The 27727-nt window shown below is 40.3% G+C and overlaps 2 protein-coding genes across 3 annotated transcripts; one reads left to right on the top strand and one right to left on the bottom strand.

The window, feature by feature from the left end:
* Positions 1-1567: 1567 nt before the first annotated feature.
* On the bottom strand, positions 1568-11946 carry CHCHD4 (coiled-coil-helix-coiled-coil-helix domain containing 4). Of its 2 annotated transcripts, none has more exons than XM_063347952.1 (3): positions 11582-11809; positions 9512-9610; positions 1568-2759 (listed from the first exon to the last, which is right to left on the bottom strand). In XM_063347952.1, the coding sequence occupies exons 1-3, from the start codon at positions 11601-11603 to the stop codon at positions 2464-2466; spliced, it is 417 nt and encodes a 138-aa protein (XP_063204022.1). In that variant the 5' UTR covers positions 11604-11809; the 3' UTR covers positions 1568-2463. The 2 variants fall into 2 exon arrangements, with proteins under 2 accessions (XP_063204022.1, XP_063204021.1); XM_063347951.1 differs by having other exon boundaries at positions 2515-2647; positions 11582-11946.
* TMEM43 (transmembrane protein 43) lies at positions 11898-26770 on the top strand. The gene is made up of 12 exons (XM_063347950.1): positions 11898-12012; positions 12754-12903; positions 13970-14104; positions 14809-14903; positions 16856-16905; positions 19159-19228; positions 21054-21124; positions 21291-21412; positions 22019-22093; positions 22175-22276; positions 23739-23856; positions 24848-26770. Exons 1-12 carry the CDS (start codon positions 12001-12003, stop codon positions 25048-25050), a joined length of 1203 nt encoding a protein of 400 aa, XP_063204020.1. The 5' UTR covers positions 11898-12000; the 3' UTR covers positions 25051-26770.
* The last annotated feature ends 957 nt before the right edge of the window (positions 26771-27727 follow it).

Raw genomic sequence — 27727 nt, 5'->3', positions numbered from 1 at the left:
AGGTGGAATTCCGTAATACTTTCAATGGATATATAATGGTCCAGACAGACAACTTGACCCTTAAACTGCATCAAAATCAGCTGCAGGGTCCACACTGAATAGTTTCTCTTTCTTTACTTTCATGGGTCCAAAGAAGTGGCAATATGTATGTACTGTTGATCTGCCTTCTAATTCCTAATTCTTCACTGAAGTGCAAGCTCTACTACATGGTTGTCCAAACTTAAAATCCAGAAGGAAGTTTGACTGCATTTTACTTCTCTTAACATAGCAAAATACAAATTCTATGGCAGGAAACGTACTCTAAGAACTAAAGTGGAAAACAGGAGGGACTGGATTCTATGTCTCAACATCTAGCCCTAGTTCCTTGTCAAGGAAGTCTTCATTACTATTTTAAGCTTTTAATGGTGAAAAATATATATATACACATATGTATATGTATACAGATGCTAGAAAGACTGTTACAGAGGATAAATCCAAAGCCTGTATAGCATTGAGGCAACATGGAAAAGAAAAGCACAGCAGAAAAAAAAACCAGGAGGCAAACTCTTCTTAGAACAGAGCACCCCTTCACAAACAGGTCTTGCTTCTTCACAACTAATGCACTGGATTTCCATTTGAACAACCAAAAGCTTGGGTGCATGAGATTTTTTTTTTTTTTTTTAATTTGGTGCCCAGTGGTTATCTGATTGCCTAAGATTTCATTTTCATGGTCCAATTGCCCAAGTGCCAAGATTTATCACTGCTGCTTTTGTGCCCATTCACTCAGGCTAACTTGGCATTTGTCTTCCTACACCTGAAAGAGTCACATTGAGAAGCTCTGTCACACTTTGTTTCTTTTAAAAGCAAAGAGATACTGAGAGTACCTGCTGTCCATGCCTCAGAACTGAGCAGCTGTCAGTCACTTAATTGCCTGCAATTTTTTTTAAAGGATCCAACAGCTGTACTGAAATATAAACAGCTCAAACACACTGTAAATTTTAACAGAAATTCCCCTCAAATGTTCAGAAGCATCTTCCCTAACACTGAAATAACTTCTACAAACAACAAGGTACCAAAACATTACATGGAAACAAATCTGCTGAGTACTGAAAACTGCTGCCCACAGAGACAGGCAAAGACCCACAGCCCTGCAATGAACAGTTACTGAAGCTGCAGGAACAATTGGTTTTGCAATACAATTCTCATAGCCTACATTTTATTAGGAAAGAAAACCAATGTAGCATTCCCTTATCCACAGGTATTAAACTATAGTGAATTACTATTAAATTATTTGCACCTCTAAACTAATTTTCAAATTTTTTAATAGCCGTTCAGGTCCTCTGTGGTGCTGGTTCATAATCTACAGTCTACTATAGCTGCTCAAAAAGCTTTACGTTTTTAATGCCTTCCTGCCTGGGGCTGGGGAAAAGAGCATGGGACAAGAATAAAAATCTGACAAGCCGGAACAACTGATCTTCACAATCCAAACTGATTCAAAGTCTGCTGCAATACAGAAGAGTATTTCAAATCCAAGCAGTGTTAGCTAAAAAAAAAATAATAAAAAAATCAAACCACACAGAAACAGAAGTTTTCAGTGAAGGTAAAAAGTATTTGCTTTTTAATATGCAATTCCATCACAGTATCTGTTTTGAGATCATTACACCAGGTAACATTTCCATTGTATTCTCAAAGTATTTTACAAGAGCCTGTCTAAACACTGAAGGAGCAGGTACTAACTAAAGGAACCCAAAACCTGTGGTTTCAGAGGAAAAATAAAGCCAGTGATCAACATTCACTCCATTCATCTTTATCAATGGTTGTACAACACACCATTTTTAAAAATCCAAAAGCCATCACAGTAAATAAATGAAATCAAAGGAGAAACACAGGTCAATGTTTTTCTGGCAGTCCTTACCTGATGTTGGTAGTAAAATGCAACTGTAATCTAGTAAGACCATTTGAAATTATTTTACAAATTCTACATTTAGGCCATTATCAGTGTCCTGTATCACTCTGTCAAAAAAAATCTTTAAGGAAAAACAATCATTTAATGCAATTTCTATTAGAAGAACAGAATACATTAAAAAAGAGCAGCTGTTGATCAGAATATACTGAAATGAAGACAGACCTGGTGTACTAGTGGAATTTTAGTTGAAAGCTATATATATTTAAAGACATTATTCAAGTCAAAACTGAAGGAGAACTTGAGGGTAAAAAATAGCTGTTAAAGTGTTAACTGTGTCTGATAGCAGGTTACACAATGCATACACATACTCGTTCTTTTTGCAGTATTTATTTGCAAGGCTGTAGCACTGAGATTTCTCCTTCGGCAATAAATTATTCATTATGATACAGTGTATAGAACAATGGTGAAACATTTCTTGACAACTCGAACATTTCTTGACAACTCAAAAGACAGACATACTGCAAAAGTCCATGTCTCTGAAAATGAGAAATGGAGACAACAGCCTCCTTGCCTCTTCATTAGCTAGAGCCCTTCTCCTCTTTGGCAGCAGAAGCCTCCATAGGAGTAGCTTCCAAATCTTTGCTTGACTTTTCTTTTTCTTCATTTTCATCCTCTTGAGGGTAAAGATCTGGGTATTTTTGCATGCATTCCTGCATGGCACGGAATTGGTCCACACAGTCTGATCCTTTTATTTCTTCTGTGCTATAGTGGAAACAAGAAAAGGCTGACTTGAACTGTTCCCCACAGGGACCACTAGCCATTCCACCCAGACATGGGCAATTCCAATTGATATCTCCATTGGGCAATATCAATCCTGAATGAACAAGAGAGAAGAAAAGTTAAGCGTCCCTTCCAAGAATTGATTCCATTCAGTGAAAGCTGATAGGTTGAAGTACTAACAATGTCATATTAGTTCTGTAGCTTCAAGGGTGCTAAACACCTTTCACTTCCTAGCCAGTCTGTTTCTATCTCTGATCTGTATGATTCTTTACTGGGGACAAGTAAGATTAGCTCTGTATTCATGCCTGAATTAAGTCTTTCTCCCTGCACTACAGATCACTGCGAATATTCTAGAGAAACTGCGAAACAGATGGAAGTCAAGTCAATCCACTTGCCAGACTCTGTCAAGAAAGAGCAAGTCTTCAAATCATGTCATACAAGTCATAAGAATTTAATTCCAGTATTAAGATTAGAATTCTTTTCCACCATGCTGGATGCATACATTTTTCTTCTTGTTTTAAATGAACTCTCAAATATTAACCCACAACTTTCTCCCTTAAAATTTGAACTGGAAAACCAGAATCACAAAAATGAAAATCAGTTTATTTGTAAGACACAGATTAAGTCACGTGCCACAGAACACAAGGAACAGTGAGAGTATGTCAATCTGTCTGGTTCCCAGAAACCAAACTGTTCTTTAGATCACAACTGAAAGTCAGTAGGTCTCATTTTAGACTTTAAATAAAGTGTAAAAGCTGTAAATTTCTGCTCTGGAATAGTTAAAGTCATCACAGAAATACTTCAATGATGGAATAGCAAGGTGGAGATTTAAATGAGCGTATGTTCTTTGAGACATCAACTGATTTGCACAATGAAAGTCGAGCAGCAGGCCAGAGAATTAATTTCCTCTGTAAGTTTTAGAAAACCTTTTAAAGTCAGGTATAGAAATGTAACGTAACGGACTTGTTCATGAGGGCTTCTAGAGTCTCTAATACATTGCTTTATTGCAATGTATGTCCATTCCTTTTCTCTACTTTGCATGAAACATACATGTAGTTATATTCATCTACTAAGTGAAATACTGTGCTGTGATGCAGGCTGGTTTCTTCTCCACTTGAACAATTTGCTCTCCTCCTCTCTAGTAGGCTTCCCTAACTTCATCTCCATGTTGAGTTTCTGCAGAAGCTAACAGCATGTACATAAAGTTTAAGTACTGAAGTTCAAGTACTTTCCCTTTACAAGCAGGTATGAAAATGCCATTGTCCAATAAAGTTGTCCAACCAATAAAGCTGCATTAATTCTGATCTGACCACGAAAGTATATTTAGGGCCTGATGTAACTTGACATTACCTAAAATACTCCCACAGAATTCAGTAAGCCTACTTATTGTCTTTGTCCTGTGGGATCATGAAATTTCAGACGTACGTTTCACTCCCACTCACAACTCCTTGGACGCTAGGCCACAATATCCTGAATTTTATGTACTGGTACAACAAAAGCAGCTCAATCATATTTATTGCTATATTGAAAGGAATGAAAGGAAAATTTTACTCTGATTTGCAATTCATCAATGACGTGCTCCAACTGAGTCAATGCAGTGCAGCAGAAAATTAGCCAGTCAAATCTCAGGATTGATCAGTCTCATTTTAATTACAGAAAGTAACAGTCTCCTTAGCATGACTTAGTCAACTACAGTAATACTGTAATTTTTCATAGATCACGCTTTATTCAGCAAGATAGTTTTGTACAATATCTATAATAATCACTGCACTGAGAAGATATACCTAGCACAGTACATCATGGCATCTCTAGCTGCCTGGAGGAAAAGCAGAATTCCTTATTGCCAAGGATAACATAAAGCAGAAAGATGTTGATCATACAGCGTGGAAGAATCATAGCTTGCTTTGTAAGCTAGATCTGAAGTCCCATATTCTTCCTCACTAACATCAACCAGTCATTTTCAATAGCAATTTGTCTAATGCTTCAAAAAGGAAGAAATAAATTAAGAGTTCTGAAGTGCTCCTGAAGACTATAAAATTACTTGTAAAGTAATTCTCTTAAATTGTTCCTTTTAGAACTGGAACTGCCTTGTAAGTATGCACATTTTAACAACAATGTAAGAATTATCCCATAAACAATAATTTCTTGTGTAACACATGAGCATTGATTTGCACCTATTTGATTGCTGAAATAGCATCAGTTCCGGATGCTATTTGCACAGAAACCATGCTTTAAAAAAACAAAACTAAAAACCAGATTATTAAGGCAAGCAATTCCTCAGTGATAATTATAGCAGAATGCACATTTCAATGATTAAGTCTATCAGCTAGCTTTGAACACAATTATAATGGAAACAGATTTCATCCATCACTCTCCCCAAATCTCAAGTCTGCACTAGACAGGATCACTATTTTTAAATAAAACTTCTTTCAAATGTAGCCTGAACATCACTGATCTAGTGGCTCATAATCCACTTGAGCCTGCACTTGGGGAAGAGAAAACAACCCTGTTTACATCGTGTCAGATCAAGCCTTGTGTTAGCAATTAACTGCTGACATCACAGAATCTAATCTCCCTTAGCTCAGAGGATCTGTTAATATCATGGATGATGGCAAGCCCATCTGCATTTATGTCAAGACTTGTCTTTGTACTTGCTGTAATGAAGTCCCACTGTCTTTCTGAGAAAAGTTTCTTCCCTGATATATGACAAACATTCCAATAAAAAGTGTATCTGTCAATGATTCACAATGTAAGATGACAGACACATAGGAAGCAGGATTGAAAGGGACATCAGTAGTCATAAAAACAGTCCTGTACATCTGATCATTTACCAGGTTCTCTCTTAAAAGAATCAGGGTTTTTGCTTCATCAGACCTCTTTGGAAACCATTTCAAAACTGTCTCTAAAATAAGATGACTGGAATGAGTCTGGAGAAACATAAGGGAGAGGACACCACCTTTATTTGAGGTGCAATTCCATAAGCACTTTTAGCCAACTCTGCTATCATAGCTGTAACGCTAATAAAAATTACTTCTTGTGCATAAAACTCACCAGTGCCTTCTTCATATAAGCCTAATAAAATAAGAAATTATTCTAACTGATGGGAGCAAAGATCTCCATGAAAACTAGAGATCTTTCACATTTAAATTCTTCCATCTGCAACACATAAGACCAGAAACAAGCTTTACAGTGAGAATGCTATTTCAGAACTGTTGCAAATGAATTCTTCATTTGTTTCCATCAGCCACAGCTGTTAAAAGACACATACAGTGAACTTTGATATACAGGGCAATATGAAATGCTAACTTGAGCCTAACTCTGGTTTGTCTGCCTTCCCATTTCACATGGCTTCATTTCTTTCAATGTTTTTGTCTTAAAGTGTGCTGTTAACATTTTGTCTACCAAAAACTCATAACTAATAGAACAAAATAAATAAATCAATCTTGTAACTGACAGAAATAAAAAAGAATACTACACAACCTTATTTTCTCTCAAGGGAAACAGCACAAGTTTTCCCGACTGATCTACTGACTAAAGTAGACTGCTCAAAGACTAATGTCTGTTAATGCCTGAAACAAAATAAGAACTATCCAAAAATTCCAAACTACATGTTTATTGTAAGTATGAAAAAGGCCCCTACAAAAACCCAAAGCCTCAAATAAAAGTTTCAGCTATATTAGAAAACAATATATATTATGGTATATCTATATAATAAATCTATTCTTTCCCAGATATGACTGTTCCGTGTCTAGCACAGCAGAAAAGATGAAAAGAGTCATTATAGTGAATTATACCACAGCAGTTGAACACTGGAAACCAAGTCTTCTACTCAAAGTAGAAGCTAAATTAGAAAAGCCTGCATGCTATTTTATGTACAGCAAAGCCCTTTCCAATTTTCTTTTAAATAAAAACCACACAAGCCAGAGCTTCTGCACTGTAACATATTCTAAAACGTTTTGCCCATATGTCTTTCCTGCCCTCAAATTTCACTCATAGTAGATGCAGTTCCATTCTGTGATATGTGGATTGTTTCTGTTTTGATCTGATGCATTGTAGCCCAAGATCGTTCAAGTGATTTTTTCAGAGAACCCTTAAAACATGGCAGTATCTTACTAACAACATGCTAAGACAAAAAAAAAAAAAAAACTTCAAAAAACTCCACACCACACACCAAAAAAACCCAATTCAAACTTATTAACAGTATTTGAACAGAGTTTACAGAGTTTCTCATTTTAAATCACACAGACACACATTTTCACTGTAAGGTGTCCCTGACATAACTAGCTTCTAGCTTTCTCTGTTTTCTTCCCTGCTCTATAGTTTTGGAAGCAAGTGATTAACCTGCTGTAAATACAGGATTGCTAGAAAAACAATGTGCCACCTCCACTCCTCACCACTGTCTTCCCATATCCAGCAAAATACATATAAGAGGATTCAATTAATATGGCTCTTAATTTTGGCTAGTTTATGACCCAAATAAATGGCACAAGACTGTATACTTGTGGTATATGTACGACTAGAAAAAGAATAATTTGGGGTGAAGGGGTAGGGTGTGAGACAGAAGGAAGAGAATCGTTTTCTATGCTCACATTCCAAACCATTGTAGTATGTCTGTCTCTTATGCTAGATCTGAGATGTGCACCCTTCTCCTTCCTCTTAAAAGCCGGTATCAAAAATGGATGCTTAGTTATAGGACCAATATGCATCCACATGCTGTTGACAGACAGCTTTTACTAATATTTAATTATCACCAGACACCATGAATGATTACAAGGGGAAGACAGGTGAACTTTAAACAACTACATGTAACGTCAATACAAGACTGCACAGGTGATTTTACTTAGCTAAACAGCAAGCCACTTGGTTTAGCTGTATACCACACAAGGTGACTTAACACTTCAGTGAATGATAAAATCTCCATTGGTTTGTATGTTCTCCAGATGTGATAATCTAGAAAAAGTATCTTTCTTTGCTTTATTTTGCAAGCAGTCTCCAGTTTTTCAGAGGAAACAAAAAGCCACAGAAAAAGAACAGGGAACTTAATTCCACCACCTGATCATGAGAGCCTGTTAACTCTTCACTTAACAGACCAATATTGAATTTTAAATTTGCCTGAAACAGGAGTTAACAACTCTGATTTTGTTTCACTTCCACACAGCATACTGACAGGAATAAATACTCTTAAAAATGAGTTCTCCTCAGACGCTGTTTTCCACCTAACTACTTTACATGAATCATTCGTAGTAGGTTCCATCTTGCATTCTGGTCAAAGCAGTAACAGATATAAGTGCCGCAGATTTTATTGTCTGTAGGGGTCTCTGTTTGAAATCTTTAGGGGTTAAAGCACCATTCCCATGGTAAAGATGGTGACAAATCCCAAAGTACAGACTGTTTCTGTCAAATAGGCACTTTGGGTATTGGGTCTTAGCCAGCAAAACAACCTGGCTGAAAACATGAGGAAGAAGAATTCCTGACAGATACTAAACTGCAGTTTTTAAACGCCTTTCTGAAACTGGAATTCTCTCATTGTTCTCGTTTGGGTCAGTATAAAACTGAACAGACTCATCACTGCTGATGAGCAAAACATTTAGAAATATCTACTGACTACATACAGTTGTGATGAAACTAAGATAGGCAGCTAAATGCAAAATAATTTCACCGCAAATCTATGTATGACAAAGTTATTTTAATGACATAGGAAGATATGGTTCAAATTAAACTACATACCACATCAGCTGACAAAAGCGACCCTCTGTGCACCAGCTGCTAAACTGTGTCTAAATACTGCCCTCTAAAGGTCACAGAGCCACTTGAAGAATTTCTACTTTCTAACAAAACTTCAAAAGGGGTGAAGCAGTTACTTCAATCTCAGATGCACTGAAAGCAATGACATCACTTCACACAAAGTGAAAGGTTAAAAGACATGTAAGCATAAAGGCAATTAGAAAAAAAAATTAACCAAAATTCACAGGTGTTCATGCCTAACCTACAGCGAAATTTATTTAATCATCATGATAGGAAGATTATTTCATTTTACCTACTAGAAATAACCTAAAATATGCTCTAAAATCAGAATATTACGAGCCCTGATCTCAGAAATGTTCTGGTCTCTTAAATCTCCATTTACAGGTCAGATCTACTTCATATAAGAACTGCAATCTTCACTGAAAATTTTAACTTACATCTTTTCAAGGCAAGATGGCTACAGTAATTTGAACTTACCTGTCATGTGCCATTGAAAAATATTACTACTAGTTATATAATCCTGTACTATACTAGTAGCAATAATCAGATATAATTTATATTAAATTGGATATTCAGAGATTGACAAATTAGGCAATTTCAGCTGCACACAGGCAGGTCACCAACTCACATCACTGACAGTGGTATGTAACTCACTTGAAGTTCTCTGAACTTTGCACTTCGTCATTTAAAGCAGTGAAAAAACAACCATAATTTTCACCAGTTAAGCTCTAACTTTATCAATAAAGGAAAGGAAGGAAGAGATTTTTTTCTAGATATCTCTGGCTGCTAACCAAAACTATAAGCCATCAACTGCTGTATTTGAACAGGCCGCTTCTTTGAAAAATCATTAAAAATGTAGGGAAAAAAAACACCTCTGAAGAAAGCATGTCATTTGTGATGTCCTAATTTGGAAGTTAAAACTGCTAAAGAGTATGGGTATTTATCTACTGAATAACCAGCTACGCTTTGTCTTTAAAAATTAATAATTTGTTCCTACTTCATACAAGGTTTGGGTTTTGTTGTTGTTCTTTTTTAAGATTTTTAGAATATGGTATATGTGATCTATCACTCTTTACTTCCGTTCTTCTGCTTACTACTGACCTTGTTCTTCATAAGGGTCATCTGGGTCATCTGCAACCAGCTCAGCACTGCTTGGTGTCTCATGGTCCTCCTTGGTCGCAAATATAATTCTGTCTTTTCCTACCATACAGGAGAAAACAAGCAAAAGTTCAGAGAAAACTGAGACATGAAGAGTCACTTACAAAGCTGCTGAACACCACAAGGTAATGAGATACTCAACACCATGCATTAATGTTAATAGTGAATTAATTCCGTTGTATTTATCAGTTACCTTCAAAACAAAATAGTTGTTTGTTCAGAGAAACTGAACATACACAACTGAAATGTTATTCTTCTAAAGTTGCAATTTTCACAGCAACATACTGTAATGGCTGCAGATCACAGTACAATTCATTGAACTGTGAAGTTAAAAAGCTGTTTCAAAACAAGCTCGCACTCTGTTGCCAGGACTAACCCAGATGAAGGGGTTAGACAAAAAAAGGAAGATTGAAAGAAAAACTATACCAAGTTACAGGAAAGTGTTCAATAGGATACTTATTAATAACAGTACTCTCCATTAAGGACTGGTGTCATATTTTACAATAATTATCTGAATTAAATACTGAAGAGCACCTTAGCAGTGTAGAACCAACTATATTGAAAGGTGCTGTGAACATTATCAAGGACAGAAAAACAACACAGTGTGCTTCCTACTCTTGTGCCACTCTTGATTTAACAAAAGTTCTGTAGCGGGGTGGGGGAGGCTTGTATGGAAGCCCAAGTAGAGTTTTCTAACAATTCAGTAAAACTATGAAAAAAACCACTGAGGCAGACAAGCAGAAAAGACCAGCTGGCTAAAACTCTTCTGAATGCACAACTGAGTATTCACTGACTGGAAAAAAAAAATATGCTGAGTTCCCCGAGAACTTCCTTTCATTCTCCAAATTCATGAAGGTCACTACAGTGACTTGGCATGATATAGAAATCAGTATCTTCTTGCCCCTCAGTGTGACCTCAACCAGCAGACGTTCAGTAACTCCCTTTACTTTGCTCAGTAACCATTATGCAGTTAAACATGTCTGAGAAACAGATAAATCTAAACCCTTTTAAAAGGGGAAACAGTTTTCTGTCAACTCTTCATTGTACTCCAGAGAACTTTACAATGTAGAATATCCAGTTGTTTCTTATATAAAAGGAACTAGAAACATATGAACTCTAATGCCCATCACTGTAATTTTGTGAGATGCCATAAGACAACTTACAGACCTTGTAAAGATCGAAGATCTTGTTAAAACAAAGAAATCAAAAACATAAAGTAAAGAGGTCCATAGGTTATGACTACCTCACCACAGTTTATGATCAGCATTCAGTGTGCCAAAGTTTGTAACTTCAAAATTACATTTAGAACTACAGAATGATTTTTTCCCGTTTGAAACTTTACGTTTAGTCACTTTACATTCCTTCAAGGGTGGGGGGGGGAAATATCCCGCAAGACACGAAATGCTCAAGCCTCATAAATACCACAACCCGTTCAATATAATACCTTGCACCGATACAGAACAAAGCTCGCGCTCTACCCACCCTGTCCACCTACAGTGGTTTGCTTAAACAGGTAAAAAAAACCCACCTCTGGCCACTTCAGCTAAACTGGCAGAAAATTAACCGCTACGGGAGGATCCCATTCCGCTGCGCGGCGGGGCGCCTGCCCGCACGCCTCGGCCACTCCGCAGCCGCACCTGGCGAGCTCCACTACTTGCCCGGAGGCGCGCACACACGCCCAGCTCCGGCCATGCCGCGGGGACGTTCCAGTCCCCGGCTGCAGGCCGGCCCCCTGGGCGGTGGAGGCCCTCCGCGCCCCCTCTCGCCTCACGGCCACTCGCCCCGCCGCGGCTTCCCGCCTCCCATGAGGAGAAAGGTCGGAGGAAAGAGGCGAGGCGGCCCTCCCCCGCCGCTGCCACACGCGGGCCGCTTTCCCGCCTCCTCTCCCCTCAGGCTGCGCCTTCCCTTCATGGGCTGAGGTGAGAGTGCAGCCACCCCACCTCGCCCCTGGCCCCCGGCCGCCTCAGGGGCGAGCCCGCCCGGCGTGACATTGGGAGGACAACCCGGGCGCACCTTCTTGCCTGCAGTAGGACATGACGGAGCCGTCCGGTGCCTTTCCCCACAGACCGACCCCGCCGCCGCTGCCCCCTCCGCTCCTCCTCTGCCCCCTCCACAGCAGCGGGACAGCGGCGCGCTGCTCCACGCTCTGACCTCCCGCCTCCGGAAGCGCCTTCCCTGCCCGCCGGCGGCGGCTGACGCACCTCCTGCCGGAGGCGGCCCGCGGGAGGGAGCAGCCGGCCCTCTCAGGCCCGGCCTCGGCGCAGGCCTACATCTCCCAGCTGCCCCGCGCCCGGCGGGAACTACGCGTCCCGGCATACCTTGCGGCGAGGCGGGGCGGGAGGGCCGGGCGAGCCCTGAGGCGCCGGGCGCGGCTCTTGCGGCGGTTTCTGCGGCTCCTCCGGACGGTACCCAGTGAGGGCAAGAACCTCAAGATGTCGAGGAATGTAAGTGCTGCTTGGGCCAGTCCTGCTGTTGCTCCGTGCTGCGTGTGGAGGTGCCCCGGGTCGGCCCGTTGCCGCCCCCCCGAGTGGCCCGTCTGAGGCGAGGGGCCCTGTGTAACGCCTGGGGCAGCGGAGGGGCCGCTGTCACGTCCCGCCTGGCATCTCGAGATGTGCAAAAGAGAAGCCTCGCCTGCTTTCTTGGCTGCCTGTGCTAATTCCCCACAGCCAGCATACGTACAGAGTGCTGGTATATATAAACCCCTGGGCTTTTGTGCTTTAATGTGGCACGGGCTAGGATAGCAATAGCAATTTTGTTTTAAGCTATCTCTTTTTGTTGCCTGAGATGCAATTATTTTAAAGTATGTAGGCACTTTTCCACTGGTGCGGTAAAACGTAACTTATTTATAGCTATGTGTTAACTGCTCTGGAATTCAGGAGTATGACTCAATTTGTTATGGCCTGAATGCAGGGTGTAGACACCACATAGGGAGAGGCAGACTGAAGAAAGTTTGAAGGAACGTGTTGAACCGCTGTAATAGAAATTGTTTTTTCCATCAGGCTTGAGTTTTATTTATTGACTCTATTTCCGGTATCAAAAGTGTGATGAGGCATTTAATAAGCGTGGGAAAGTTTTGGTCCAATACTCTGTAGAGTAGCAGTAGTAACAAAGCTAAAAGACTTATTTTGAAAAAGAATGCTTTCCCCTTTCACACCAATATTGCATTTTTGTTTTATCCCCAACAGTTCTCTGACACAGGCAGCAGAAAAGAACATGTTAAAATCACAAGTGAGTCCAAACCAGGGTTCCTGGAGAGGCTCAGCGAGACTTCTGGAGGCATGTTGATGGGACTTGTGACATTTCTTCTGTCTTTCTACCTTCTTTTTACCAATGAAGTAAGTGAAATACTATCAGTGTTTGTACACAGCTTGAAAATGTTACAGCTGAGGTGATACGCAACTAGTTTTGCATTTGTAGGTTTACTAAAATGGTCAAGTTAAAGCTTTATTTCTTCATCCATGAGAAGAGGATGTGTCTGGAACCCCTGGTGCTTATGCTTGGGATATAACAGAGGAGTGAAATCACAGGGCCACATACAGTATTTCTGTCGAACTGAGTGTAGTAGAGACATTGGCAGTGTCTGATGAAAGATAAGATCCAAAACTTGTAAGCTGATGCAGAAACAGGCTGTAGTATTATTGAAAGAGGGTTGTATGAGCCAACGACGTTCTAGTCTTCTCTCTTTTCTTGGGACAACAAAATGTCCTCATTTCTAGAGTTGTTACAATTGCATTAAAGGAATTCATATTCCATGTTGCAAAACGGAGAGTGTTATTTATTCTCAGTTTTATTTTATGTCTTGATTTTAGATTAAAAAAAAAAGAATGAAAGTAAGTAGGGAATCCTAACACCCTACTGTTGCAAACATACGTGCTTTTGGCAGTTTTGGAGTGGCTAAGCAGAATTCTGTGAATTGTCACGTAAGACTTCCTTTTATACCTCTACAAGAGGAAAAAACTACTCCCAATTTCGTTGACTTTGCAGGAAAAAGCACACCATAATATGATGGTAAGGTAAGGAAAACTTCTGCCAAGTAGTCATATGGGTCTGTGGAAAAAGGACGATAATTGGCATAATTTTTGCAGTTATTTGTGAACAATGAACAAGGTGAGAGGTGAAGAGCAATACATTTGGACCCTTGTAGGAATAATCTATGCGTGTTTGAGGAGCTTAATCAATGTTAGTGGTCCTGCTGCATGGGTAAGAAGTACTGCCCCAAACCGTGTCAGCCACAGAGAAAGAGACAGTGCAGAAGTACAAATGTGGTTCAAGAATATTCCTTGAGGCTGAATATACAAGCGTTCCTTGGGGTCTCCAGATCACTTGTCTGCTAACCTTTTTCACAAAATACTGCTCTGCCATTGATTCTCCACAACGTGATTTTGCTTTTTTTGATTGCAGGGACGAGCTTTAAGGACAGCAAAATCACTTGATGAGGGACTTTCTCTTGTGATCCCTCTTGATAGCATCCACAGTGTGTCTCAGCAGAATGAAGGGAGATTGGTGCACTTAGCTGGCGCTCTGAGTACATCTAAGGTAAATAAACTAGTATCTTGAAGATGAGTAGTTCAAACTTAGCGGGAAGGAAAAATCTTTGCCAATTAAAACTACGTTTGATATCCAGGGAGAAGACATGTAGCTTCTCTCCTCCCCTGTAATCATTGCCGGCTACCACCCAAGCTTTGGTTCTTGGCCTGGAATTGAGGAGATGCTGTGCAGCCTTGGTCTCCCTACTCACAAGCAACATGCTCCCTTTAGCTGTGTTTACCCTCCCACTGCCTTTGTGAATTTCAGTTCCCCTTTATATAGGAAACCTGTTGCGTATTCATGATGTTGTAAACTCTTTAGGCTCTTGCAGTACAGAGTTATGACTTTTTCTGACCGTTTGCCGTGGTCAGCCTGCATTGCAGAAGGTAACACAGAACGGTAGCTTCCAGTTGAATAAAATCTCCCTCTGATTTAAACACTTAAACCTGCATATCATTACCCAGCATTTCTGGTTTTATTTTTCACCGTGGCAATAATTTTTGATAATGATTCTTTAGGTCAGATTTGTCAGTGATATAAAGAGATGCTCCTTTTTGTCTTTCATAACATTTATTCTATATTCAACTGTGTGTAACATAGTGCTAATTATGTCCAGTGAAGTATGCAAATGGGTTTGATAATGAAAGTATAGTGTTTGAGTTCGCAAGGTACAGCATTTATAATGACTTGTATTTTCTTTAACTTTTAAATAGCCTTTGTTTGATCCCAGCTATGGGCTCTCCATCCAGGCTGTCAAACTTAAGCGTCATGTGGAAATGTACCAATGGGTAGAATACGAAGATTCTACGTAAGTGAAAGAAATCTTTAGAAGTTGTTTATAAAGTTGTTTGTTGCACCCCCAGCCTACTTACTGGGGGATGGTATGAGAAGCAGAAAAGCCCTTGTCTCTGTGCAAGCACTGCTCAGCAATAACTGAAACGTCCCTGTTATCAATGCTGTTTTCAGCTCAAATCCAAAATATATCGCCATACTAGCTACTATGAAGAAAATTAACTCTACGCAGTACAAGCTGTTGTCTTAACATGACCCCATCACGTTTTTTTTTTTATGTCCCCACCTCCAAAGGAAAAAAAAAAAAGCAACTAGTCTTTACAGCAAGAGAATTCTATAGCTTTTGGGTTTTTTTAGAGAGTCATTTTAATTTCCTTGGAGATGGTCAATGCTGCAGAATTTCCATCTGATCTGATCTGTTCCGATCTGATAAAGTTTGGGTAACATCCAAGGCCTTTTATCAAATGTTTCCACTTCCTCATTTTGTAGAATTTGAATGGGGTTTCTCGGCCTCCGTGCTGCAGCTGTGGTTTTCTGTTTTCCTTATTGTTTGATGCTGCGCCACCTCAGAGCACATTGATCAATTTTCTGTCATATGTGTCGTCAACAGAATTCAAAGATCTTTACCAATTTATAAAAAAGAAAAAAAAAAAAAAGAAAACACTCATGTCTTTCCCAAAGACTCAGTTTAATGTTCCTAAAGCTTCTTTTTTTTATTGATGTACTTTCTGCCTATCAGGATTTCTGTAACTTCACCTCCATAATACTCCCTGCCAGCTAGTTGATTATCAGAATCAAAACCGTTGTCCCAGAAATACCCGGTCCTGAATTTTTTCAAATAAAACTTTATAATCCTCTTTTTTCCTGCATCTGCTAAGCCTTTCCTGCCGCCATTCTCTAAAACATGATCATAGACCCTCAAGCCAATTTTTTTCCTTGTCCTCAAAAAAGAAATACAAAAAGATTTTTGCTGAATCCAGCAACTTCAATTATGAATTCCAGAGTAAACTCTGATAAACCCACTGACCCCAAAACTGCCTGGTTGATACCTACAGCCTAGCATACACTAGAATATTTCAAAGCAATGAAAAAACATATTGTATCCGGTTGAATCTAGAAGTCAGATTCTTTTCTCAGACTTGTGGACACTTGAGACTTTTGGGCGCATGACTATGAGGGAAATCTCTTAATTTCATTGGTACTTCATATGTGTGGAAATCGACGTACTTAATTAAAACAAGACATGATTCTCAATTTTTAGAAGACTCTGCTACTCCTTATCCTTAATAATCAAAAGCCAACGTTAATTTCTAGCTGTGAAAGTAAACTGCAAATTTTAGTTGCTTGAGACACTCGGATTAGTTTATAATGGGCAACGCTGCAGTCTAGGTACCTTTTCAGTGGGATTTACAAAACTGTAATGAGATGTTAGCTACTCTGCTAATAGTTGCAAGCAGAAGAGGAAAAATGTTTCTGTTATAATTATTCCCCTGACAGTAGCATAAAAGCTATTAGCTGTTATGTAGGTCTGACTCCACAGAACTCATGTTCCAGATATCTTTTTGTGTCATCCCCAAAAAAATGTCAGGAGGTTGTGAAGGTGCGAGAAATAATTTCTCAGTTTTAATATGGTTATGGTGAAGCATCTCTAAAAGATTTATTGATTTAGGTCAGCTTCTCTCACTGACTTTAATACTGATTGTTCCACATTGTTATAGGCAACACCTCCTTGCTGGCAAGATTGCCATAAAAGGGTTGTGACTGTTTAGCATTTGTGTGTAGTTTTCTCTTTGTACAGAGAATCTATGTCTTCAGAATAGGTAGTTCAGAGAAGAGTTAGCTTACTTGTAAAGATAAGTTTGTGTTGCCAGTGAGCTGTCTCTGCATTTCATTTGTAAAATGTATTCTGCCCTTAGCAGGGGTGTGTGTGCACTGTTTTGGTTCTCATCCCACCCCTTTTCTCTGCAGGGAATATGAAGAGAATGGTGAGATTAAGAAAGAGACAAAGTATTCATACAGTAAGTTGATCAACAGAAAGTCACTTTTCTTTTACGCATGTAGCTTGGGCTTTTATGTGTGTGTATTTTGATTTTTGTTGTAAACCCGGTATTTTCTGGTTGGGAAAGAAAGGAAAGAAATGTGAAGAAATAAGCAAAATTCTGTTTTCTAAACAAATGGCAGGACCTCCCTTTCTGAGGTGAAAGGAGGTGTGCTGTTAGCAAGCAACTACTACAGAAAGTCTTGTCTTGGAACTCCTAGAGGTTCAGAGCAGTATCCAGGGATAGGATGCTTCAGAGATAGGACCCATAAGGTCCTCTGTGACAGGAGATGGGAAGAGATGGCAGTGTGTTCAAGGGCATGCCTGAGATTACTCTTCAGAATTGAAGTAATTGGACATATGTCAGGCGTGAGCAGAAAAGAACAGACAGGGAAGAACAGTGTAGGTCCAGCTGTAAGACAGCCTGTTGAGAGTCTGTTTAGGTGTTGATACCAGCTAATGAAAACCATCAGCACCTTCTGATGTGTGCTGCGGCTTTTGCCAAATGTTTTTTTGGCAGGAGCAGAACTGAGAGCATTATTCTGATCTACCCAGTGGCAGAAAAATACTCTGAGTCATCATATATCTGGAGACTTGTCTCTGTGCTTTATTTATCTCTGATTAAAGCACATGGATGTGTAACATGGGTGTGCAGCAGTTTCTGGGTGTGATCATAAAAATACCCCAGCTCAGTGAAGCATGGGACCCTGCAGCATGGAGATGCGTAAGGAATAAACCCGGTGGTTGCGAGCTGTGAAAAACAGCCTTACAGTGGCAGGGAACAAGAAGAAATGCCTCTTAAAAAGACAGCTGCCCTCTCAAGATGGATGGATTCTGTCCAGTAAAAGTCTGTATGTTACTAGATGTGGTGGGTTAGCTTTGGCTGGCAGCCAAGGGCCTGCACAGCCGCTTGCTTACTGTCCCCATCAGCCGGATAGGGGAAGAGATTGGGAAGAACAGGAATGAGAGAGCTTGTGGGTTGAAATGAAGACAGCGAGATCACTTACCCATTTTACCATTGTGGGCAAAACAGACTTGACTTGAGGAAAATTAACTTAATTTCTTGTCAGTTAAAATAAATACTTAATTACTGATTAGGGTGTGGGATAAACACATTTGCTCTAGCCCTTTCCCAGGCTCAGCTTCACTCCAGACTCCTCTCCCCTTGCCTGCCTCTCCCCCAGACCCTTGCCTTGTTATCGCCACAGGTTACACTCACTCCCTTTAGTGAAGCAGTGAGCGGTTCAGGGGCTGGGAGTGCATTTACAGTCAATACCTAGTGGTTTGTCTCTGCCACTCTTTCCTTCTTACACTTTTCCCGTGCTCCAGCATGGACTCTCCCCATGCTGCACTGAATACCTGCTCTGCCGTGGAGCACTTCCTTCTCTGACTTTGGTGTTCCCTCTGTTGATTCTCACTCCTTTTTATTCTCTCCCTTCCCCGTTTGGTGTTTTCTGCCCTTTCTTAAAAATGTGCCCTGAACTTCACTGATGGGCTGAGCTGTGGCCTGCAGTGGGTTTGATGTGGAGGCAGCTGTGTCCAACACAGGGCAGCCCCTGACCTCTTCCCACAGAGGCCACCCGTGCAGCCCCCCCTGCTGCCAAAATCTTGCCATGTACCCAGTACACCAGAATATCCCTGACAATGATCTCTACTCCACTGTTTAACTCTTTTTGCTTCCTCTCTACTCCTTCATGGAAGTAGAGCAAGCTATATCTAATAAGGAAGCTGCTCAGAAAAGGGACTCTAATTTTGTAGGAGTTATAAGAAACCTACTAGAATCTGTTCTGGGGATGTGGGAAGGCTTCTGTGGCCTGAACAAAGGCAGCACTGTGCATTTTTGACAGTGGCACGTAGAGGTACCATCTCTATCTGTTGCTTGACTGCACTGAAATTTGCTAGTTCCAGCAGAGCTCACAGCCTTTCCTCACAAAACCAGATTATTCCCAAAAAGTGGAGCCAGGAATCAAACCCAACAGCAAAGCTCCTACTGAGTGAAGTCGAGTTACAATTTTATTGCTAAAACCCCTTTTTTCTAAATCATGCTATTCATCATTAATACACTGGGAAGATGGACTGAAGTATCAGTACAGATTGTGACATATATATTTTGATGTAAACATTATTTCTGCAAGTGTAACTTAGTCTGATTCACTGACTGAAAGGTGTCTTCAGTAACTAAGATGAGTGGCAATTTTTCCTGTTTTCTCAACTTTCATATCATTTTCTTTAGATACTGAATGGAAATCAGAAGTTGTGAACAGCAGAAACTTTGATCGAGAAATTGGACACAAAAACCCTAGGTAATGTACCACCTAGTACAGTCCCTCTAGATGCTGTCACTGTATCTGATCAAAGATGAAAGCTAAATCTTCATGACACAATGAAGTAGGTGGAAACTGTTGGTCTTTTGGTAGTTGGGAGAACTAAGGCATAGAGAGATTAGAGACCAGTTGAAAACTTCCTAGTGGAACCAGAATTAAGTAATGGCTGGACATCAGGCTGTTACTGTATTACCTCTGGACCACGTGGTGTCCGCGTAGGAGAACTTGAATGGGTTACTTTCTGACTTTTATTGTCTGTTAGTGCAGTCTATTAGTAATTCTTTCCTCTATTACAAGTATGGGGTTATAATAGCAGGCGGCCCATGAGCTTGTCATGCCACTTGCGTGCTGTTTTTTCTAAGCTAGTATGCATGAGCTCACAGGCCTATTTGTGGCAATCGTCCATATATAATTTGTTTCATGTATCTGTCATCTGCGGTATTTTACTTACACTACAACGTGCCATTTTTAATGCTAAGTTTTAGCTTCTCACAGCTTTTGTCATTCTCACAGCACCTGCTTGGTTCCTTAGGATGCAGGATGCCATCTGGCAAAAAACATCATGTGTGAGTGAAAAATACAGCTGGAGGGATAGTAGGACCAGGATTTCAACAAGACTTTGAACTTTGCAAAATCTCCAGAACTTTCTTTCGGTTCTGTGGGCTCATCCAAATACGCTGTCCTTTATTTGGAAGTACTACTTCAGGCGGGAAAGCGAAGATCTATGTGTTTTTAATGATAAGTCCCAACTAGCAGACTTGTATAGACAAGAGATAACGGAAAAAAGGATGCACAGATGGCATGCCTGCTTTGTCTGTCCTCCTCATGCACGTTTTTTTGTTAATGAAAATTCTCCAAGCATTCTCCAGTAAATGCAAATCTCCAATTGAGAGTAAGAAACATTTTTTATTTAGTGCTCCTGCAGTACATAATTTAAAATGTGCTGCAGCTAAGAACATTTTGTCTGAGTGTATTGGTACAAACCAAGGAGACTGAGCACAACTGTGGTGGATCTTTGCGTGAGGTCGCATGGTGTGTGCAGACATGCTGAACTTTAGAATTCATGCCTAGCATTAATGAGACTCTATTTTAAGTGTGTACTTCTAGTCTTCTTCCTCTGCCCATCCATCTTATCTTTTTATGCAACTTACACATTTGTGAAAATAAAACCTGTTTACTGCCAAGGAGATTCTAGTAGTACTGCTACTTACGAAAATGAAGTAAAGTCTGTGAGTAGAAGATTCCTGAGTTTTGAATTTAATTAACATGGCCATGATGTAGAAGTACCTTTATATGGAGAACGCTTATGATCTAGGTTTCTTAATTTAGCAGATGAGATCTAGCAGTTGACAGCGGAAGCTATATAGATTCAGGCTAGAAATAAAGTGCATTTATGAGTGTAGTTAAACGTTGCAGGAATTCATCTAGGAATGTGATCAATTCATTGTCACTCAAAACCTCTGTGTCACCACAGAACAGCTTCCGAAGAGCTGAACTCCATTTCAGCTCATTATAGGTGAAAAAACTAGTGAAAAAACTAGTGAAATCCCGTAGTGTGAATGGAAGGTCAGGCCGAGGGATGAGCCAGTCCCATCCTGTCTTAACTTATTTTAATGGCTTCAACACTATGAAGTCTGGACACAGTTTCTTGATGGATTTGTTTTCATGTCATGCCAGCCATTTAGCTCTTTGAGTTTCTCCTGGTGTTTGACATAGTACGTTTTATGTGCTGTATGTTACATACTGCAAATCAAGAGTTTGATCATAATTCTGGGACTAATCAGGGGCTCTCTCTGTTCCTCAGTGCAATGGCTGTGGAGTCTTTCACTGCTGTTTCTCCTAACGTTCAGGTTGGCAGCTTTGTTCTTTCCAACGGTAAGAATTGCTTTGTACTGGTTTTGTGTCCGCTGTTGTATCAGCAGCGGACTTTGGTTCTTTCCACAATGGCAGTCATTTCAAGTGATAATCGGGAAGCCAGCCAGCAAATTGGCTGTTTCCATGTTAGAGACTGTACCTGAGCTTGTTTCTTTATTCTGCTTAGGTCTTGTGGATAAAATTGATAACTTCAAGCAGTTGAGCTTGTCAAACCTTGAGGATCCACATGCTGATGTTACCCGAGGAGGAGATTATTTTTACCACAGTGAGAACCCCAGGCGTCCAGAAGTAAGATGAGAAAGATAAACCAAAGCAATGATTACTGTTAATGTGGGAAAAAAAAAAAAAGTTGGGGCATGTCCTAGTTCTATTTAAATATGTAGAAATTGGAGTGCAGACCATCACATAGGATGACAGCCTTCGTACAGTCCTTCAGCATGAGTGCTTCTCTTGCAGGAAGGTTCTGATCCTGCTGCTTTGTCTTCAGTTTTCTTGAGTCTGCCAAGCTTTTAAATGGAAGACACAGGATGGTGCTGGGCAGTGGGTTCTACCTCTGCCTTGCCGTATTGAACAAAGAAATAGCTCGTTGTCAGCTTGTGCTGCCTGCCCTCCTCTGCCAAAAGATGAAATAACAAGGGATGGACGTAGGATCTCACTGGTGTTAATGTGCTCCTGCAGCTAAATCAGAGGGGATAATGCAAAACAGGATTTGAGCTATCCTGTTTCGGCTATCAAATAAGCCTGAAAAAGGTACAGCTTGGAGATAATTCTGGGTATCCTCTGGCTTGACATAAACATTAATACATAATGGATGTTGCCATGCAGAGTTGTCTTTCCTGTGATTTTCCTTGGTAAAGGAAATTTTCTTGACTTCCAGTATTCTCTTGTTTGTAGGTAGGAGACCTTCGTGTCTCGTTCTTCTACGCAGGTCTGAGTGGAGATGACCCCCATTTGGGCTCTGCTGATAAGGTGAGTCTTCAGCTGTTTCTGTATTTTGCAAACTCTGTTCCCAACTCAGTAACCAGTAAATACTTTTCCCTTTCTTCCAAGGTGACTGTGATCGCTCGCCAGCGAGGCGATCAACTGGTTCCATATCATACCAAGTCTGGAGATGTCCTGCAGATTCTGTACCCTGGGGATCTCTCTGTGGAGGTGAGATACCATAGTGTACTAGTGACGGGTTAAAATTAGAGATGGTAGTGCAGAAGCAGCAGAGGAATAAGCTCTCCTTCTCCTTCAGGCCTGCTTTAGAGGAGGAGGTGCTCAATGTAAGCATTGGCTTTTCTTTCTCCTTTTTCTAGGACAACACGTTATAGCCTGTGTTTGCCTTCCAGGTTTCTGCATGTTCTTTGTGTTGCAGCAAAATGCCGTACTTCGCCCACTAGCAGTACATTATTTGGCTATAGTTATTCCTTATGGTTTTTTTTTAAATTTTATACAGGAGCTGTGGCTAAAGTAGCTATATATTTATTTTTTTAAAATCCCCTTGTGTTGCTCCTGAACATCCTTTGCTTTAAAGGCCGTTTCTGTGCCTTCTCATTTTGCTTTTATTTGCTCTTTGTTAGTTTCCCACTTACACATGCAGGCACGTGCATTTGAAAAGGTTGTATGTAAAAATAGTAAAAAACAGGCTTTAATTAAATAAACTGTAGGAGCTGTCCTCTCTTCAGCTTCTAATAACAGGAGTTTAGACTTGTTTGAAATATTTATTGCTGTTCTGGCTGAGAAAGGACCTTCAGGCAGAGCATTATGCTCCAATAAATCCTGCATGCTCCAGCAATTTGGTGATTCATTTACTCCTTTTAGTAGGTTTGTTTCCATTAATGGTTTTTTCATGCCCTACTGCAAAAATCCTAGATGTCAAGAATTTACAGGAGCTCCCAAAAGCAGTTAAAAAGGCTTTTGTTTTGAGTCAAAATAGAGTAGCAGTAGAATCAGCTCTCTGCTGGGAGCTCTGAATCTTCATTAGACAGAATTTAGTTAATTGGAAAGAATAATTCATAGAGTACCTGTACGTACAAGTAACCAATACACATCTTTTCCCATTAAGTGCTTTCTTATGTCTTAGCCATCTTCATGCATCTGTTTTATATGGGCACATTGCCCATTTTGAAAAAACTTTATTCAGAATTCTTGCAAATGGATGTTTTGCTTTTATCTTTTCTTCCCCGCACACTGCTTGCTTTCTTTCATATACCTTTCCTTCAGCCATCAGTGGATATTTTGCCTTTTCTCTCTTCCTCCAACAAAGTGAAGTCAGGTCATTTCTTGTTACATTTACTTAATAGCGTTGTATTTTCTACAGTACTGTTGAACGTATCCATTTGCAGCAAAACCTGTGTGCTTTCTGCCTGTGGTTATAATGTGTCGAATGGTGCTTGTTTAGCTGTGTTAATTTAGAAAAATGGTTTCCTGTGCTGCACTTTGAAACCTTTCCTAGTGCGCAGCAATACCGTGCAAAAAGACACTGCAAGATGAGCTGCAGCCTATCTTCTATGAGAGAATTTGTACTCCTAAGATGCTGTGGGTTCTGATCACCTCATAATACACTGGAATCAAGAGGATCTCAAAAGAAATTGAGAAACAGGCTGCATATAATGGTGTTTGCTTTCAGGAAGTGTTTCAGAAAGAGCATGAGAGTAACACCATGAAGACCTGGGCCCTCCGTGCAGCAGGCTGGCTGTCAATGTTTGTAGGCATCAGCCTAATGACCCGAATCTTTTACACTTTGGGTAAGTTTTTTACAGAAAGGTAAAATGATGTAGAAATAGGATCATAATCCCTACAGACATCCTCTCTTGCTCACATATGCAATTAATTAATTTGGAGGTCAGGAGGAATCTGGTTTGAGCTCCGATTGGATTTGATCTGAGAGTTACTGTAGGCAATTGCAGGTAAACAGGATCCCAGAACCAGGTGGTTGCTTTGTGAACATTAAAGAAAAAATAAAAAAATACACAAATATCTGTTGTCAGTCTCAAAAGATGCCAGCCCAGTGCTTCCTGAAATGAGAAGCCGAAACACATGTTGGGCTGGTTCTTCCAAGTCTAACTCAAGGTGCTGCAATCCAGTTCCTTTGTACACCCGTACACAAGTGGTCCCCCCAACAGGCCTTAATTACTAGTTGTATAGTAACATGGTTTTGTGTCTGGTTATTCTACACTACTGTGAACACACAGCAAAAAATGTTTTTGTTTATCCTTTTAGCATACAAAAATGTTGGAATAAAAACTTAGAGAAAAGCAGGATGGTGCTTCCAACTTGTATAAACTTCAAATATCAAAGCTATCATTTGCTTTGTAGTGGTGCGCAATTTTTTTTTCTTATTTACTTGTCCATATACATGCTACTGCAAGATTTATTGTTGCCAGAAATAAATTTTGGTGCTAGCATATTGTATCAGTTGCCCTAGGCTTGTTCCATAGCTGCAAGGCTTTCAGTCTACTCTGCCTCTCATGCCTTGGACAAGACTTCAGACTTAATTTTGGATTACCTTCTATCTGAAGAGATGAGGAGACCGTTGTCTTAGATGTTCAGCTGTTGCTTAATTATCAAATGCCCTGAGGATAGTCTGCTGAAATGCCTTATCCAGCGCTCTTGATAAATAATTAGACTCTGTCTTTTGATTGCAATAGCGAATGTGCAAATCCTAGGCATGAATAAGGCTTCCTTTTTGAACTATCATCTTGTCAACTGCTTTATCCCGTTTAATTCTTTCTGCAGTGGACTGGTTTCCTATTGTGAGAGATCTGGTTAACATTGGATTAAAAGCATTTGCCGTCTGTGTAGCCACTTCGCTGTCGCTCCTGACCATCTCCATTGGCTGGCTCTTCTACCGCCCTCTCTGGGCTTTGCTGATCGGGTTGCTCTCTGTAGTTCCAATTGTGATTGCGAAATCTCGTGTTCCACCAAAGAAGCAGCAGTGAGAAGGACGCGGTCGGCTTTTGTGCCAAATACTGGTTAGAAACTTTCCAAATGCATTTCTGTCGCGGTTACCACAGCATGCTTGCGGCGTATCACAGCTCAGCAGTGTGCACCAAGAGCTGGGGACAGGGCTTGAATGTGGTTTTTGATACACTTTATCCATGAAAAATATGACTATAGGATGCTGTTAGTAGGAAGTCAATGACATCGACTTCGAGGAAGAAGGCATTTTGGAGTCTCTCTATATAAGTGAGTGAACAAGTGGATTTGTACCTCTTACCACTTACTAATTCTCCCCGATTTGAGAACTGGCAAGTTCTCACTGACAGTTGGAACACCTTGTGTATTACGGAGAAAGTGCCAGCTTTATCCCATGGAGCGTGATTCGATATCCTTAGGAAATACATGTGTGTACCTGCTTCTGACAATCCCTCCCTCTGCTGCCTTTTCTTATATGCACAGGCACGTATCATGCACACTTCCGTGGCTGATGCATTTGGAAATGTACGTGTTCAAAGGTAAAACGCAGTTTAGTCAAATTTTATACAATACTTATACAAAATGTATGCTTTTGGACTGAGGATTTTCAGAGTAACTTGAAATAACAAGCGACCAGGTTAGCAGTGCTCTGAGGTAGGGTGGATTTGTCAAAAAGCATTGATTCATCCCAATTTTTAAAAGTCTCTGAAGTTATTCTTGGTTAAGCATCCAAAATGGTAGCGTGGACTATACCACTGCATAACTATTTCAAAATTTAACTTCAAATTGCACTCATTTAAGGGGATACTCAGAGGTCACTAACCTTTAAGAATAAAACCTGCTGCCTTGAAACAAAATTAACTTTTACAATTGAATGTATATTCTTTATATTTGGGTTTTTTTTTGCTGTGTATACTGTTTCTTTCTTGAATTTCACTTAGTAAGGACAATGAACATATGCTATGAAATTAAATAATGAAAACATTTTTGCCTGATTAGATTTCATAGACTTTAGGAGCCTAAATTTTGAGCTTTATATCAACGTTAGAGGAATGCCGCCTTGTAGTGTTGTTGGCTCATGTTCACACAGTTCTGCTCTAACAAGTACTTGACATTAGAGACTGTCTTATACTGTTGTTAAGTCTCTCTCCACCTAGCTAGAGTCTGGCTTCTAGATGTGCCCTTGCTACACTACAGTGGGGGTTTTTTTCTGTAAATATACACAATTCAGTACAAAAATAATGTCTTCATTTATGAAATCCGGTTATGACCATGAGGAGAAATGTGTTCCCCATACCAAAGGAACTTAACTTGAACATACATAGAAGCAAATGTTTGCTACAAATGGTACTGAAACAGAGGTCTAAGTTATAAATGTTTTTGAGAAGTAGTAATTACTTTCTTAGCCTTAATTTTTTTCATTCTTCTGGTAGTTCAATGTTGTCAATTCAGACTCGTGTTTCGATTCCTCTGGTAAAAGCAGGAGTAGTGAGTGAAAGGTTATAGGAAGTGCAGGGGGGCTCATGCACGCGCTGACGGGCGTTAGCGATACTGCACAGTCTCCTGCTGCTCGCTAACACCGACTTTGTTCCATCAATTAAGAATCACACTCCGCTGGGGGGAAAACCAGGTGTTGGACTAATGTTTTACCAGTGATGCAGGAAACTAACCAGCATTACCATATAGGAGAAGACACACTTTTCTACAGAAGTGCTGAGCTTTTGTATATTTAATAAAGTACAATTTTCAAAACGTTGGTCTGTAGGCTTCTTTTTTATTACATTTATGCATTGCATGCTTCATGTCCAGCGACACGGAGGATTAGTTTGTAGCTTCCACATGAGCTAGTTTTCTATTGCTGGTTGAGGGTTTTGTGCAGCCTGCAAGGATTTCCTCATTTTGGGAAGTGAGTTCCTAATAGCAGCACACCTGCCATCTCCTCTTTATACTTCCATGTGATGAAAGGCTGATTCCAGCCTACCATGCTTTTACTCCCCATCACTGGCTACTGAAGCAATAGTAACTTCCTTGCCTCCATCTTTGTTTGAAAAATATGATGGTCCAACCTGACTGGATACAGCGTCTGGTATTCTTCAAGAGACCAGGGGTTTTCCTATGCATTCAACAGTTTAAATACTTTTGTCTTACATACTAGTGTGTGCACAGGAATGATGTTAAATAAAGACAGACTCCCGTGACAGAAGAACTTCACGTTTCCCAGGACGGGTGTGCTGGCAGAGCCAAGGCTCGCTTTCCTTGCGCGTACACAAACAAGGTTTCTCTAGAAACAATGGAAGCAGTATTTCTCTTGCTTCCTTACCAAGATCTGTCAGAACATGTACCTGATCTGTCAATCATCTTCCCTTTCTGCTTTGGTCGCCTTTAAAGCGTATTTACTCTTTCATCTTTTGCATGCGTAGGTTAGGAGAGCTGCCTCCCTGAGGAGTAGGATCCTGCCCTCTGAAGATGTTACTGTCTCTCCCTGCTGACTATAAGTAGTCACTAGACTCCTAAGTTGGCTTATCTGTGCTGAGTGTCCCAAGTTTGGCAGTACGGAGTCGCTTTGGTACAGCTGGTACGTTTTAAGCAGATGAAAACTTACCGGTACCAGCAGGAGCTGGAGGTGGGCCCTCGCATTCACAGGACATCTCAGGGTGCGTCCTGCGTACAGGTCACGTCTGCCTCCTAGACCTCCAACTT

The sequence above is a fragment of the Chroicocephalus ridibundus genome, chromosome 10, assembly GCF_963924245.1.
Source record: "Chroicocephalus ridibundus chromosome 10, bChrRid1.1, whole genome shotgun sequence".
Taxonomy (NCBI): domain Eukaryota; kingdom Metazoa; phylum Chordata; class Aves; order Charadriiformes; family Laridae; genus Chroicocephalus; species Chroicocephalus ridibundus.
Note: the sequence above shows the minus strand (reverse complement) of the source record. Positions and strands in the feature narration are given on the sequence as shown.

Excerpts from the sequence above, each read along its gene's own strand:
- CHCHD4 (XM_063347951.1), bottom strand. The coding sequence starts at position 11,884 with ATGCCGGGACGCGTAGTTCCCGCCGGGCGCGGGGCAGCTGGGAGATGT. Across the intron at positions 9,611-11,581 it reads GTCCTACTGCAGGCAAGAAG|GAAAAGACAGAATTATATTT; the intron begins GTGCGCCCGGGT and ends CCTGTATGGTAG. Across the intron at positions 2,648-9,511 it reads TGACCCTTATGAAGAACAAG|CACAGAAGAAATAAAAGGAT; the intron begins GTCAGTAGTAAG and ends TTTCCACTATAG.
- TMEM43 (XM_063347950.1), top strand. Across the intron at positions 19,229-21,053 it reads ATTGGACACAAAAACCCTAG|TGCAATGGCTGTGGAGTCTT; the intron begins GTAATGTACCAC and ends TCTGTTCCTCAG. Across the intron at positions 22,277-23,738 it reads CTGGGGATCTCTCTGTGGAG|GAAGTGTTTCAGAAAGAGCA; the intron begins GTGAGATACCAT and ends GTTTGCTTTCAG.